Below are 16393 nucleotides of genomic sequence, written 5' to 3'. Positions count from 1 at the left end.
CAGCAGTTGAGGAATGTCGGGAGTGAGCATGCGCTTAGCGACGATGAGATGGCTCGCCTGCTGTTGATGGGTGTGGCTATGACTCACCGCGAACTTGTGGAACAATTCGACTTGCCGACACGACAGGGCAATCCACCCACGCTGCAGCAAGTGACAAATGCGCTACGTTCGCGTGACGAACGTGACCGAATGGCCAACAGAAGTCAAGCTGGTCAAGATGGTGGTATAGTGATGAACATGAATGGTGGTGGGGGTAGTGGCAGTCAAGGTGGTAGAAGCGGACGAAAGTCGCACGTGGCTGGAGCAAAGTTTCAGCAGGACCAGGAAACGTGAGTCAGGGGGAGTATGAGTTAGTCTATGTCTCCTAGCGACTCACGCTCTGGTCAGGTCCCAGTACGGCTGGGAATCCACTTGCCAACCTTGATTGATTGGAGCTCGCCATCCTTCATGGATGGCAACCAAGTATCTTGGGTTGCGAGTGAAAGGGGGTTTTGGGCTTGATGCTTTCCTCCTCGTGCATGGCACGTGGCTAAACTAATATCACTTTGAGTTTTACTCGCAACTGCACAAGCGTTCGTCCTCTCCTTCTCTTCGTTCAAGTACTCACTCAACGCGCTAAAGCTGCTAGTGTTGACGAGAATACAACCCATGTGGGTGTGCATGTGTCCCTTGCGTTCATCGGAAGTCGTGTCACGGCTGCCAATACAATTGTGGCAGATCAAGTGGGTCGAGTTGTCTACTTGCCTGAACTCGATTATTTCAATACGGACACACAGCCTGCCGTTCAACAAGCCTCCGACTTCTTCGAGTACGAGGTTCTCAATTCCACACAATCAGCAAACGCTTCTTTTGCTGTGAATGAAAACTCGCCCACCGCACGTTTTCTCAGTGGCTCTGTCGCACGAAGGGTGACACTGGAAGTTGTCAAAGTTGTTAACAGATCGGATGCTCTTGTCGTGCTTCCGCCATTTAGTTTTACGGCAAATGTGACATCAAACAGTGAAATCATGTCCACCCCTGTGGTATTTGTAGACTCCGATAGTATCCATTCCGATGAGTTGTATCAAGTGAACCTTGAGGCTGCAGACAGCACGTCGGAGTTCGAGTTTGGCTTTGCCATCACAGTCGTTGATATTCTGACCGACTGTCCGCTTCAACGCCCTTGCACGCTTGTCAAAAGCAATCATGGAGCTAGCTCAAATGGCAACTTAACCACCACTCGTGATTCTGAGCTATAATTCTCCATCACGCCGCAGCTCTATGATGCCTTATATATTCAAGTGGCAGGAACGAATAGCGCATTGAATACGGCACTCCCTGTGCTTGCATACCGCAATATCTCAGGTTTCTCTCCTGGCATTGAGCACACGGCAGATTTTACTTTGTGGGTGAAGCGTGTCGACGCTGAATTGCAAACTGAAACCACCTTCACGATCAATTTTCTGGCTGTTGGTCAGAGTTTTATTATCTCCAGTGGGAACTTGTTTTCGGTGATGAATTCCAAGCTGGAACAATTCGTGACCACCATTTTCGTTCTGATAGCGGGCTGGCATGTGCTTTCCTATGCGTCGTGCTTGCCGACTTGATTTTGTTGCTGCTGTTGCAGCAAGGCGCGTAAGAAGCGACGCGAGAAGTTTGAACAAGAGCAGCGGCTTGTTCAAACGCATGTTGCCCAGAACGACCATGAGAAATCGGTGCTGCTCATGAATCTAGCAGATATACTGCTGGAGCCCAAACTTGCTAGCAAGCATATACCTTTTGGAGAGTTGTGTTACACCCACCAGCCACCAACGCCAAACAGACGTTTTGAGGCAGACTTTTGTTTTGCGAAGTCTCTTGCCTCTTCTGGAAAGTGAGGGAACTCGCAGCAGCAACACCGACAGTCTGTTTCGTGCATTTGCAGCTGAGACCGAAAACTCAGCGGAATGCCGACACAAACGATACTCACCACAATTTCGTACGATCCCAGCGACTATAAAGCCGACGTTGACTGCGAGTTCATGGGTATGTGCCTCATGAGCATGCACGGCCTTCTCGACAGCTACTTTCTCGAATTCGAAAGGAGACTCCGGGCCCAAACTTCGATGAACGTTGGCCAGATAGAGGCTACAGTGACTCGTATGACTTGTCTTCTCAAGCCACTCAGTTGTATTTTCTCAGTTCTCCAGCGATGTTATCCTCGAGCAAGTCAATTCGCCTAGTGACGTCGTCTGGCTCACCTCTTAATATTAGTCAAGCTTCTGATGAGCCCAAGTGACTATTCAGGACCTCGTTCCAAAATCATCCGTAACATCGGTAATGCGAGCTTATTGACCCTGTACCGGTAGCAAGGCTAGGCCTAGTTTTGCTAAGTGTTCTCCGAATCCAAACTTCAAACTCACATGTCCGGACTTTAAAGTGGGTATAGTTAAGTGGGTACGGTGGATACAGGGTACGTGTATCTTTGTGTACTTTCCTTGGCGGCAGACGAGCATCGCATTACACGATGCTGGTCTGCCGCCGATATTGTGAATTCTGGCTGCGATCCACCCCACTAAGGGGGCTCAAAATGGTAGGAATTATTAGGCAAACGATAAGCCTCCAGAGGCCAGTAAGAGTTTAGCCAATTTGGTACGTTCTCAGTAATCGCGAGAATATTTTTATTTTATTTTGAGAGCTTCTCTGTCAAGAGCAACACAACTAACAGATTTTAATAGCAGCTATGCCATTCCCGAGCTCATTTCTAGTTTAGAAACAGTAACAGAACATACGCTACAATTGCAACAACAAGCTATGCCTTGCCAAGCGTCACTAAACTCTTTTTCGTGATCGCATTGATCGATAAGTTAACTTTCCCACCATGCTGGCAAGTTTGATCTAAATCCTGTTCCTGCAGATCAACAAGTTTGAAGAGCTAATGCGAAACATTCAAAACGATTTTCACTTGGAGCCAGTGCCCCACGTACTGTGAAATGTGTTGCTTGGAATTCTATCGATGACAGAGTTGTTCTAGCACCTAAATCCAGTCTCTAATGTTACTTGCGGCGAATTCAGTGTCAGCGCCAGCCGAACTCTCCTCATTATGGCAGCTTCAACATCTTCTCCGACGAAGCCGACCATTGTGCCTATCCAAATGCTCTCGAAACACCAATAAGAAACCATGTGCGATGGACTCGTCTCAATCGACACATAGTCCACCAAAGCCAAGTGAAACCCCATTTTCAATTTGATCTTCCTCCCGTCCATCCAGCCGAGTCCAAACCCAACCACCTGAAAGACCCCAAGACAAAGCTACCCCGCGATGCTAGTACGGTGGCTACTACTTGCTGCTGCAAGTTCTATTACAACAACTGCAAACGCCGACATTCCTCGCGCATGCGTCGTAGATGGCAACCAGAAACTGCCGTTCTGCAATCCCTCACTGTCGACTAACCTGCGGGTGGAGGGTCTACTATCTCGACTGCCGCTACAAGAGAAGGCCACACTACTTACTGCCCGCGCGAGTCCTCGAGGGAACATTGACAGCATCGGATTGCCCGAATACAACTGGGGAGCTAACTGCGTCCACGGTGTGCAGTCAACATGCGGCACCAATTGCCCCACATCGTTTCCGAACCCTGTCAACCTCGGCGCCATCTTCGATCCGCAGGTGGTGTTCGACATGGCCCAGGTCATCGGGTGGGAGCTGCGCGCTCTGTGGCTTGAGGGTGCCACGGAGAACTACAAGGGCGGACCCCACCTCGGACTCGACTGCTGGTCGCCCAATATCAACATCAACCGCGATCCGCGATGGGGTCGCAACATGGAGACACCGTCCGAGGACCCGCTGGTGAATGGCAAGTACGGCGTCGCCTACACTCGGGGACTGCAGGAAGGCAAGGATTCGAGATTCCTGCAGGCTGTCGTCACACTCAAACACTACGTCGCGTACTCGTACGAAAACTACGGCGGCGTTGATCGCATGCAGTTCGACGCCATCGTGTCGCCGTACGACTTTGCCGACACGTACTTCCCTGCCTTCCGCACATCGGTGGTGGACGGCAACGCGAAGGGTATCATGTGCTCGTACAATAGCGTGAACGGCATCCCGATGTGTGCGAACAACCGGCTTGTGAAGACGCTCCTACGAGACACTCTGGGTTTTGACGGCTACATCACGAGCGACTCGGGTGCTGTTGAGGCCATCTCGGACATGCACCATTACACGGGTTCGCGATGTGAAGCAGTTCGGCTAGCAATTCTGGCAGGCACCGACATCGACAGCGGACCGGCATACCAGACATGCCTGAAGAAACTCGTGCAGAGCAACCAACTGGAAGAGAAGGCGGTGAACGACGCGCTGCGTCACACGCTGAAGCTGCGTTTCGAACTGGGACTCTTTGACCCTATCGATGACCAACCGTACTGGAACGTGGCGGCCAGCGATGTGAACACGAAGGCTGCCCAGGAACTGAGCTTGAACGCCACGCGGAAATCGCTTGTACTACTGCAGAACAACGGGTCCGTACTGCCACTCAGCAAGGGCATCAAACTGGCGGTGGTGGGTCCGCACGCGAAGTCGAGGCGCGGATTGTTAGGCAACTATCTGGGACAGATGTGCCACGGCGATTATAACGAGGTGGGGTGCGTGCAGACGCCACTGGAGGCAGTTATTGCTACAAACGGCGCCTCGGACACGACGTTTGCTGCGGGCTGTGACATCAAGGGCAACTCGACTGCTGGTTTCGACGGAGCTGTGGCTGCCACGAAGAAAGCGGACGCCGTCGTGCTGTTCCTGGGCATTGACTCAACGGTGGAGGAAGAAGTGGGTGATCGTGACAACATCAAGCTGCCTAGCATCCAGATGCAGTTGCTGGAGCGTGTGCGAGCCGCAGGCAAACCGACCGTCGTGGTGCTCATTAATGGTGGTGTCCTTGGTGCTGAAGACATCATCCAACAAACGGACGCACTCGTCGAAGCCTTCTACCCAGGGTTCTTCGGAGCGCAGGCGATGGCCGACGTCCTCTTCGGCAGCGTCAACCCGAGTGGCAAGCTGCCTGTCACCATGTACCGCTCCGACTACGTCGACCACGTGGAGATGAAGAGCATGGATATGACGAAGCATCCCGGCCGGACGTATCGGTACTACAAGGAGCAGCCCGTGTTTCCGTTCGGGTGGGGTCTCAGCTACACGACGTTTTCACTGTCCACCGACAATGGTACGGTTGGGACAAGCTCAAGCTCAAGCGCGGGGATTGAGGGTGAAGATGTTGGGTACTCGACTGAAGCGGTGTCAGACTCTGTGAATATGACGATCTCTGTGACGGTATCAAACGACGGCGATGTTGCTGGCGACGAGGTCGTATTCGCGTTCTTCCGACCGGTCAGTACGGGTGTCACGGGTCCGGGGACGCTGCTGAACAAGCAACTGTTTGACTACCAACGAGTGAGTCTGGAGCCGCTGGAGAGCACGCGAGCAAGTTTCACGGTGACGCGCAGCTCGATGGCCCTGGTAGACGAGAAGGGCAATGTGGTGAGCTTCCCCGGTTCGTACGAAGTCATCGTGAGCAACGGTGGGAGTGAGCGCTTGACATTCAATGTGGAGGTCAAGGGCGGTGAAGCGATTCTTCGAGCTCGTGTACAGCCGTTTCCACTTTCAGAGGCTTCAGGCACATCGGGTACGACTTCGAGTACTCGTGTTGGAGTAGTAGGCATGTGTATTCTTTTGATTGCAATCCTCGTTGGGATTGTAGATTAGGTTAGCTGTTTGAAGTGTGTTTCCGCTTCAGCCGCATACAAGCCACTGGCCGTATCATGGCGCTTCGCTAGATGCCATGTAATGAAGTAAATTTTACGACTACATGTAGGTGCCGGGTAATTCGATCCGGGATATATCCTAACTTGAGCGAGAATGTGACAACATGTGATGGCGCACAGACTGCCGACCATATTGTGCATTTATTCAGAACGTAGCTGCCTTCTCCTGCGACCACCTTGGTAATTGCAGAGTGCTTTCGAATACTATGCGTGGTCGAAATGCGGTCAACAGTCTATAAGCGAATCGCATGCGCGCTCCAGCTCTGAGTGATCGGCCTGAAGTGGCTTCTGATCGGCATTTAGGTGCATGATCTCCTGCTCAATTAGAAAGGCCATGCCCTCCACCTTTCTGGCATCGCGCTGACGCTCTCCGTGCTCTTCCTGAAGCTTTGAGAGCGCGGTCTTGTTCTGCGAGTGCTTGTTCTCCAGCAACGAGTGCTTCTCCTCCAGGAACGAGTGCTTGTTCTTGATCTGCGTCAGCGCCTTGCGATAGTAAATCTTGGTCAACATGGTGGTCTTGGGTTTGGCTTGCTTGGTTCAGCTTCAGTTATGGAATGAGCAATAGCACAGTGCCAAGCCCGAGCGAGAAAGTGCAGCACTCTCACCCCCAGAATGATTCACGACTTTGGAAAGTTGCGCGTCCGACGTGTCGAAGCAACTAGAAGAATTCGGGCGCTCCGGGCCGCGCATTTGTAGTGGATCCAGGTGATCCTGCACAAGTTCAACACGATCCCGACGCAGATAAATAAGGTGTTCGCCTCATTAGAGCTCCGAAGAAGTAGTGCAAGATGCGACCAGCAAGGCGTTTGCACTGAACTCGTTCATGGTGGTGGTCATCGCGTAACACGAAGCGTTTTCCTGGATGTCGAATACGAGGACAAGATCATCGAGGAAGCATTTGTCTGCGACTCGCAGATCGTTGGTGTGTGTGTGGACAGTTTGACTGCTGTCCGACCCAAGCAAGCCTCAAGAAGCACGTCGTTACCAACACGGAGTTGGAAACCAATTCGCCGTTGCTGGAGGCTTCACAAGACCACAGCATCTCCTAGATGAACGTTGTCAATGTGCGAAACTGGAACGCCACGTTGCCAACTGAGACGGTCGCATGCTGTGGGACGGCACCGTCGACTTGGATCTCAAAGATGCGTGCACATCCGCGTCCAGCTCAAAGACTCCTGATTCACCACGTACACGGAGATCACGTTGGTGGCCAGCTACCTGCTGTACGTGGCGTTCTTCGTGGTGCTTGGAGGCACTGGGCGAGTTCCTCCAGAGCCAGCCACGACAAACAAGAGTGTCATTTGGAGGAAGCTGTTAGGTGTCGCTCCTGCTGGCACAACGCCCAGCGCCACTCCTGTCGCTTCGACAAAATAGTCTGTTACGTGCATCGACGTGTCTATAAGGGGGGGGGGGGGCGTATTGCATGGAGGATCCCATGTGTGGTGCGTTCTGGCGACTGCCTGCTGGATCGCTGTGCCCAACATGCGGTCCGAGAGCAAGGGGCCCTCTTGACTGCTTGCTGTCCGCCATAATATCTATCGTGATGCTGGGGTTTTAAAAATAAATAAAAAGACCGGGAAGACACAATGAATTGCGTGGTCTTTAGTGGTGTGATAGTTTTTATCCCACCGTTTCGCAGAAAATACCATTCGGACGTGCGGAACTTGTAGTTCCAAACTCCCCAAACACCCAACATCAGCGTCGACAAGTCTGATTGAATCACCATCCTTTTGTCCCGAGCCGCTGTTCGAGCAGTTTGAGGTTTGCATCGATGAAACTGATGATAAGGACACTCCAATTTCCGTTGAGGTCGTCGAAGGCTCTCGACTCGAAGTAGAGCAAACGCAATACCCATATCTTCAAAACGAACACGAAGCCGTCTATTCAATTCGGTGCCATGACTACTTGAAGGAACTTCAATGCGAACGAATACAGTGCTTCAGAAAGCGATTAGAAGGAACAGCCAGAAGTATCCCAGACATATACACTGTTGACGAGACGTCTGCAGTGTATAAACAGACAAAGCAAGCTGATGACAGTGAGATTCGAAAGCCGTAAGTCAACACGATCAAAGATGCAGCACTATCGCGCTATCATGGACATTCCGACGTAACCGACCTATCGAATGTTGCCGTGCTTTTTTGTTAGTAAAATTTACTTCATTACATGGCATCTAGCGAAGCGCCATGATACGGCCAGTGGCTTGTATGCGGCTGAAGTGGAAACACACTTCAAACAGCTAACCTAATCTACAATCCCAACGAGGATTGCAATCAAAAGAATACACATGCCTACTACTCCAACACGAGTACTCGAAGTCGTACCCGATGTGCCTGAAGCCTCTGAAAGTGGAAACGGCTGTACACGAGCTCGAAGAATCGCTTCACCGCCCTTGACCTCCACATTGAATGTCAAGCGCTCACTCCCACCGTTGCTCACGATGACTTCGTACGAACCGGGGAAGCTCACCACATTGCCCTTCTCGTCTACCAGGGCCATCGAGCTGCGCGTCACCGTGAAACTTGCTCGCGTGCTCTCCAGCGGCTCCAGACTCACTCGTTGGTAGTCAAACAGTTGCTTGTTCAGCAGCGTCCCCGGACCCGTGACACCCGTACTGACCGGTCGGAAGAACGCGAATACGACCTCGTCGCCAGCAACATCGCCGTCGTTTGATACCGTCACAGAGATCGTCATATTCACAGAGTCTGACACCGCTTCAGTCGAGTACCCAACATCTTCACCCTCAATCCCCGCGCTTGAGCTTGAGCTTGTCCCAACCGTACCATTGTCGGTGGACAGTGAAAACGTCGTGTAGCTGAGGCCCCACCCGAACGGAAACACGGGCTGCTCCTTGTAGTACCGATACGTCCGGCCGGGATGCTTCGTCATATCCATGCTCTTCATCTCCACGTGGTCGACGTAGTCGGAGCGGTACATGGTGACAGGCAGCTTGCCACTCGGGTTGACGCTGCCGAAGAGGACGTCGGCCATCGCCTGCGCTCCGAAGAACCCTGGGTAGAAGGCTTCGACGAGTGCGTCCGTTTGTTGGATGATGTCTTCAGCACCAAGGACACCACCATTAATGAGCACCACGACGGTCGGTTTGCCTGCGGCTCGCACACGCTCCAGCAACTGCATCTGGATGCTAGGCAGCTTGATGTTGTCACGATCACCCACTTCTTCCTCCACCGTTGAGTCAATGCCCAGGAACAGCACGACGGCGTCCGCTTTCTTCGTGGCAGCCACAGCTCCGTCGAAACCAGCAGTCGAGTTGCCCTTGATGTCACAGCCCGCAGCAAACGTCGTGTCCGAGGCGCCGTTTGTAGCAATAACTGCCTCCAGTGGCGTCTGCACGCACCCCACCTCGTTATAATCGCCGTGGCACATCTGTCCCAGATAGTTGCCTAACAATCCGCGCCTCGACTTCGCGTGCGGACCCACCACCGCCAGTTTGATGCCCTTGCTGAGTGGCAGTACGGACCCGTTGTTCTGCAGTAGTACAAGCGATTTCCGCGTGGCGTTCAAGCTCAGTTCCTGGGCAGCCTTCGTGTTCACATCGCTGGCCGCCACGTTCCAGTACGGTTGGTCATCGATAGGGTCAAAGAGTCCCAGTTCGAAACGCAGCTTCAGCGTGTGACGCAGCGCGTCGTTCACCGCCTTCTCTTCCAGTTGGTTGCTCTGCACGAGTTTCTTCAGGCATGTCTGGTATGCCGGTCCGCTGTCGATGTCGGTGCCTGCCAGAATTGCTAGCCGAACTGCTTCACATCGCGAACCCGTGTAATGGTGCATGTCCGAGATGGCCTCAACAGCACCCGAGTCGCTCGTGATGTAGCCGTCAAAACCCAGAGTGTCTCGTAGGAGCGTCTTCACAAGCCGGTTGTTCGCACACATCGGGATGCCGTTCACGCTATTGTACGAGCACATGATACCCTTCGCGTTGCCGTCCACCACCGATGTGCGGAAGGCAGGGAAGTACGTGTCGGCAAAGTCGTACGGCGACACGATGGCGTCGAACTGCATGCGATCAACGCCGCCGTAGTTTTCGTACGAGTACGCGACGTAGTGTTTGAGTGTGACGACAGCCTGCAGGAATCTCGAATCCTTGCCTTCCTGCAGTCCCCGAGTGTAGGCGACGCCGTACTTGCCATTCACCAGCGGGTCCTCGGACGGTGTCTCCATGTTGCGACCCCATCGCGGATCGCGGTTGATGTTGATATTGGGCGACCAGCAGTCGAGTCCGAGGTGGGGTCCGCCCTTGTAGTTCTCCGTGGCACCCTCAAGCCACAGAGCGCGCAGCTCCCACCCGATGACCTGGGCCATGTCGAACACCACCTGCGGATCGAAGATGGCGCCGAGGTTGACAGGGTTCGGAAACGATGTGGGGCAATTGGTGCCGCATGTTGACTGCACACCGTGGACGCAGTTAGCTCCCCAGTTGTATTCGGGCAATCCGATGCTGTCAATGTTCCCTCGAGGACTCGCGCGGGCAGTAAGTAGTGTGGCCTTCTCTTGTAGCGGCAGTCGAGATAGTAGATCCTCCACCCGCAGGTTAGTCGACAGTGAGGGATTGCAGAACGGCAGTTTCTGGTTGCCATCTCCGACGCATGCGCGAGGAATGTCGGCGTTTGCAGTTGTTGTAATAGAACTTGCAGCAGCAAGTAGTAGCCACCGTACTAGCATCGCGGGGTAGCTTTGTCTTGGGGTCTTTCAGGTGGTTGGGTTTGGACCCGGTTGGACGGACGGGAAGAAGATCAAATTGAAAATGAGCCTCGTGTTAGCTAGGCATTCATTGCGACGGTACTGGTGTGTGATAATTAATAATAGAGAACAGCAAGAGCGGGTTGTGCTGTCCGTCGGTTGTTATCTAAGGTGGGAACCTCGTGATTCGAATAGCGGCAAGACGCTCGAAACCCACCAGCGCTTGATCGTCGGATTGCATCGAACGCATCACATCACCTGAATTCGGTAAACCCCGCATGAGGCAAACGTTTTGCTGTACGCACGTGTTAAGCGGAGTGGAGCTCCGTCCATCAACTGAATATTCAGTAGAACTTCGTTGCCCGATCTGTGTGTCCTTAACACAAGCATTTGACTAGATTTTGCTTGATGTCGACACGAAGATAAACTGAACAAAGGTACCTCCGAATTCTCGTGAACCGATAAATACCGACTTGGTTTTTGCGGTTTTGAGAGTCGCGAACATGTTGGAAACGTTGCTCGATATAACGACTCCTCCAGCTAAAGTACTGAGAGCATGACTGTCGAGCACTGACATGAAACCCCTGAACTAGCCAATCTGCTAGGTTGGTCCTCAAGGTTTTCCAAAGGAATTACCGAGAACCTGAAATTCGTCGTTTCGTACTTCGGGATGCTGTTCCAGCTGGGATCGAGTTGCTGCTACAAACTGTGTCGAAGATTTACTGTTAACACCCTGGGTTTCCCCGGGACAGGTTTACAATGTTAGTCCAGAAGTGAATAAAAATCGCCTGCGGGAATACAACATTAATGAACCCTTTCGTGTAACAGGGCTTGAGCTAGCTACCGATGTGTTGTGAAGTATACTGGTTATCACCACGGATATGATGGGGAGGGGAGTAAAATTGAAAGAAAAAAACACCAAGAAGTACATACAAGTAGCCCCCCCCCCCCCCCCCCCCCCCCCCCGAGTGGCTTTTGCCGCTCAGCACCTGTGGTCGTTGTGTGTGTGGGCTGCTACTCCGCACTTGTTTCATGCAGTTCACAATACGGTGAAAATGAGGAAGATGTTGCAAAGCGACGTCAACACCTAATCACACGCGAAAGAAGTTTAAGTGAGCTGGGTCGAGCCACGCAATCCCTTGATGCGACGCGCAACGAACGAGACGAGCTGTACCAGCTCAACGTTCTCCGAGGGGGCCGAACAGGACAATGAGCAGTTGTGAGTTCGTGTTTTTGATTGTTATGCAAATGTGTTGTTCAAGCTGCATCCATGAGCAAACACACACTCGATCGTAATGACTAGAATGAGTGCTACACGATACCTTGTCTTTTGCAGCTTGATCTCGGAACATCGCGTTTGCGGTGGCATTCAGCCTTCGGCTCGTTTACCACGGCAGCTCGAATGCGCCGAGCTGCGTGTCGGCGTTGTAGAACTTCCCAGTGTCCTTCATCGTCAAGTCGGCCACGATTTTGGCCATCGACGCGGCCGAGACAGACGCCTCCAGCCAGCCCTGGTGGTTGTTCATGTCAGTGGCCACGTAGCCAGGGTTCAGTGTCACGAACACGATGTTGCTGTCTCGCAGTCCGACGGACAGCGAGCGGGTGACCATGTTGAGTGCAGCCTTGGAGGGGGCGTACCCGTACGCGTGACTGAAGAAGCCATGGTGCTCCTCAACGTTGCTGCCAAGACTGCCCAAGAAGGACGAGACTTGAGCAACGGTGGCAGTGCCGTGCTTCTTAGCCGCGAGCTCCAGGTTGGGTAGCAGGGCTCGCGTCACAAGGAACGGGCCGACCGCGTTCACCTCGAACTGACGCATGAACGCGTCCTTAGTGACCGACTTGAGGTCGTCCTCAATGTAGATGCCGGCGTTGTTGATGAGCAGGTCGATGGGTACGCCCTCGAGCTCACGGGCTGCAGCGAGCACCGAAGCTTCGTCGCTCGCGTCCAGCGTGACGGTCTTGAAGGGCGAGAGCGCCTCAAGCTGTTCAAAAGAAAAGTTAGCAACAATAGTTGAGTCGGGATAGCAACAAGGCTGACGTATGTGCGTACGTCGTCGGTGTTGCTGTTGGCGCGGACCGTGCCGATGACGTTCCATCCGCTCTTGGTGTAGTGCTCGGCCAGGGAGAGGCCGATGCTGCGCGTGCTGCCCGTGATGAGAACCGTCTTCTTGGTGGTCGCCATGATTCGAAGGGGGGGGGGTTGATTGGCTTGTGGGCTTCGGAGCTTGTTTGAGAGTGAATGAGCTTCTCCGTAGCAGCAACGAGCAGTGCGGCTATTGCTGCCTGGAACGACAAGTTGGCGTGATCATCGCCACCAGCGATCTATCCTCGCAATCAGGATCGAAAAAAGTTTACAAACCGATTGACGTGGTCTAGCAATCTTGCAGCCGCATGAAGTTGCGTTGACGACATCCAATGTGACAATCGCAGGCCGATGGCGAGTCCAGCAACCAACTAGGGAGGACTGCATGACGTGGAATGCAGGCGACCGTTTGCGGATACAACGTTGAAACGGGAGCCTAATCATTGAATTCTTCCATCATTCGAGTCCGCTGTGAACGACGTTGGTGAGGTAAAGCGAGAACAGCATCCCTCCGTACCAGTGCTTCTGGTCCCGAGATATCTATCGCCCCTAGGGATGTCGACGGAGCGGTTTGTAGTGCACGCAACGGCGATGGATGCCGTAAGTAAAATACTACGGTACGATGGCCAGCAGAGGCTCAACTGAATTGATATACCAACGGAGATGCTGAGGTGCCGTTGCTCGAGTTTCGGATCTCATCAAGTAGCTTTCATACGCAGAGTACTTGGGGTCTCTTGTGGGTAGTTGTCAAGGCATTTCACAGAGTCGGGCAAAGATCGCTGTTGGCTTAACAGCGCTGGGGTGAACATTATTATAATATACCGCATTTTTGGAGAAAACTCGCAGTTTGGCATCACGAACAGCTTCAGGAACTCCACAAAGAACACCACATCAGAAGTCAAACGGTCGAAGATCGGTCTGGCTTGCTCGTCTGCAGCTGGAGCAGGGGGCCAGTGGAGCGGACGTGTTCACCTGAAGACAACTCGACAGTGGAGGCACTTGAGCCGTCAAACCTCGCAAACGAAGCCAACCTGTACAAGTCACAGACATGATCGTCGATCGATCATGTTCCTGATGGCGCCCCATGGCCTGATCTGCACCATGAACAACGCAGCAGGCATGCGCCAAACTAATAAACGCTTCATCGTTCACTGTAGCAAATCCCGTCCGATTTTGTAAATTCCTCCCATTCTGATTCCCAAAGATCGGGGTCAAAGGTCTCTTCTGGACGATGCAGTTTTTCCTGCCGCTGCTGGCTGTGCTGGCCAGCGCCGTCCACGTCGACGCCTCCATCCCGCGCGCATGCTCCGACGCCGAGCACCAGAACTTCCCCTTCTGCAACCCGTCCCTGTCGACTTCCGAGCGCGTCGAGGACCTTCTGCGCCGCCTGCCGCTGGAGGAGAAAGTGACGCTACTCACAGCGCGCGCGAGCCCCAGAGGCAACGTGAGCAGCATCGGGCTGCCCGAGTACAATTGGGGCGCCAACTGCGTTCACGGGGTGCAGTCCACGTGCGGCACCAATTGCGCCACGTCGTTCCCAAACCCCGTGAATCTGGGGGCCATCTTCGACCCCCAAGCGGTGTTCGACATGGCCCAAGTCATCGGCTGGGAGCTGCGTGCTCTGTGGCTCGAAGGTGCTAGGGAGAACTATGCAACAGGCCCCCATCTGGGGCTCGACTGCTGGTCTCCGAACATTAATATTAACAGAGACCCGAGATGGGGTCGCAACATGGAGACACCGTCGGAAGACCCTTTGGTGAACAGCAAGTACGGTGTGGCCTACACGAGAGGTCTGCAGGAGGGCAAGGACAAGCGTTTCCTGCAGGCGGTCGTGACGCTCAAACACTACGCCGTCTACTCGTACGAACACTATGACGGAATTGACCGAATGGCGTTCAACGCCGTCGTGTCGAGATATGACTTCGCAGACACGTACTTGCCGGCGTTTCGAGCGGCGGTGGTGGACGGCAAGGCGAAGGGGGTCATGTGCTCGTACAACAGTGTGAACGGCATGCCCATGTGTGCCAATGAACAGCTCAACACCAAGTTGCTGCGTGAAGCGCTGGGCTTCGATGGATACATCACGAGCGACTCGGGTGCGATTGAGGGGATTTATCGGCAGAGACACTACACCAAGTCGCTGTGTGAAGCAGGACGGCTGGCGATTTTGTCCGGTACGGATGTCAACAGTGGGAGTGTGTACAAGAAGTGTCTGGCGGAACTCGTGACTAGCGGCCAGCTTCCAGTGAAAACGGTGGATGATGCGATGCGAAGGACACTCAAGCTGCGATTCGAGCTGGGGCTGTTTGACCCCGTCGCTGACCAGCCGTACTGGCATGTTGCTCCCAGCGAGGTGAACACGGCTGCATCCAAACAGTTGAGCCTTGACCTCACCCGTAAGTCGATCGTGCTGCTGCAGAATCATGGTAACATCCTGCCGCTACGCAAGGGCAAGAAACTAGCGGTGATTGGGCCGCACGCGAAGGCCAAACGCGCTCTTTTGGGTAATTACTTGGGCCAAATGTGCCACGGAGACTACCTGGAGGTCGGCTGCGTGCAGACTCCACTCGAGGCGGTTATGTCTGCGAATGGTGCCTCGAACACGCTGTATGCACTGGGCTCAGGAATCAACGACACGTCTACCGCTGGCTTTGACGAAGCCGAAGCAACTGCACGTGCAGCGGACGCCATCGTTCTCTTTCTGGGTATCGATACGTCTATTGAGCGTGAAGCATGGGATCGGGAGAACATCGATATGCCCAAAATCCAAATGCAGTTGTTGAAGCGAGTTCGTCGCGTGGGGAAGCCGACGGTTGTCGTTCTTTTCAACGGTGGTGTAGTGGGCGCTGAGGACCTCATCTTGCACACGGATGGCGTTGTAGAAGCCTTCTACCCCGGTTTCTTCGGCGCCCAAGCGGTGAGTGACATTCTTTTTGGAGACGCCTGCCCAAGCGGCAAAATGCCTGTCACCATGTATCCGTCAAACTACATCAACAGCGTGGACATGAAGAGTATGAGCATGACCAAGTATCCAGGCCGTTCGTACCGCTACTACAAGGAGGTGCCTGTGTTCCCGTTTGGCTGGGGGCTCAGTTACACCAAGTTTACTCTGGCTCTTGACGGAGAGAGGGTAGATCCGAGCGACCCAATTATGGTGACGAGCGACTTGGATCACACCTTCACTGTCATTGTGTCCAACGACGGCGACATTGTCGGCGACGAAGTCGTATTTGCATTTTTCCGTCCATTGAACGTCAATGCAACGGGTGATGCAGCATTGCTGAACGAGCAGTTGTTCGACTATCGTCGCGTGAGTCTGCGCCCCACGCAATATCGAAAGCTGAGCTTCCGCATCCAGCAGAGCACGTTGGCCATGGTGGATGATTTGGGCAATCAGGCCAGCTACCCAGGATTCTACGAGATCATTATCACCAACGGCGTGCACGAGCGCGTGACGTTCGCCGTCCGCTTGGTCGGCGAGTACAAAACGCTGAGCAAGTTCCCGACGGATGAGGGCTACGTCCGCCCGCCAACCCAATCGGAGGCGCCCATTAACCACGCCCTCCTTGGCGCCACTCGGGCCTTCGACAACATCCCCAATCGCCCCAGCGATGTGCAGCAGCCTCCAGTTGCGCTGGCTATGGCGTTCGACTAAGTAGCTGCAAGTCCGACCTCATTCTGCAGCATGCAGACGAGCTCGAGGTGGTTATCACGCCAACCTGCTTCGTTTTGGATGCCGAATGCACATTAGAGCAGCTTTAGCGGATACCCACAGTCAATAAGTACCTTCACCAATCTAAAATCAAACCTTCCGAAAAAGTAGGTAAATCCCAAAGA

The 16393-nt window shown here is 53.5% G+C and overlaps 3 protein-coding genes across 3 annotated transcripts; 2 read left to right on the top strand and 1 right to left on the bottom strand.

The window, feature by feature from the left end:
- Positions 1–3280: 3280 nt before the first annotated feature.
- KRP23_9953 (putative exo-1,4-beta-xylosidase bxlB) lies at positions 3281–5716 on the top strand (the record flags this gene model as incomplete). The annotated part of the gene is made up of 2 exons (XM_067895572.1): positions 3281–5636; positions 5712–5716. 2 exons carry the CDS (start codon positions 3281–3283, stop codon positions 5714–5716), a joined length of 2361 nt encoding a protein of 786 aa, XP_067741776.1.
- A 2303-nt stretch (positions 5717–8019) lies between these two features.
- Positions 8020–10455, bottom strand: KRP23_9952 (putative exo-1,4-beta-xylosidase bxlB; the record flags this gene model as incomplete). Its single annotated transcript, XM_067895571.1, has 2 exons — positions 8020–8024; positions 8100–10455. 2 exons carry the CDS (start codon positions 10453–10455, stop codon positions 8020–8022), a joined length of 2361 nt encoding a protein of 786 aa, XP_067741775.1.
- Positions 10456–13787: 3332 nt separating this feature from the next.
- Positions 13788–16211, top strand: KRP23_9951 (putative exo-1,4-beta-xylosidase bxlB; the record flags this gene model as incomplete). The annotated part of the gene is made up of 1 exon (XM_067895570.1): positions 13788–16211. The coding sequence occupies one exon, from the start codon at positions 13788–13790 to the stop codon at positions 16209–16211; it is 2424 nt and encodes an 807-aa protein (XP_067741774.1).
- Positions 16212–16393: the final 182 nt, after the last annotated feature.

This window comes from Phytophthora ramorum (assembly GCF_020800215.1).
Source record: "Phytophthora ramorum isolate Pr-102 chromosome Unknown Phyram_PR-102_s0009, whole genome shotgun sequence".
NCBI lineage: Eukaryota > Oomycota > Peronosporomycetes > Peronosporales > Peronosporaceae > Phytophthora > Phytophthora ramorum.
The sequence above is the reverse complement of the archived record's forward strand: the minus strand, read 5'-3'. Positions and strand labels throughout refer to the sequence as shown.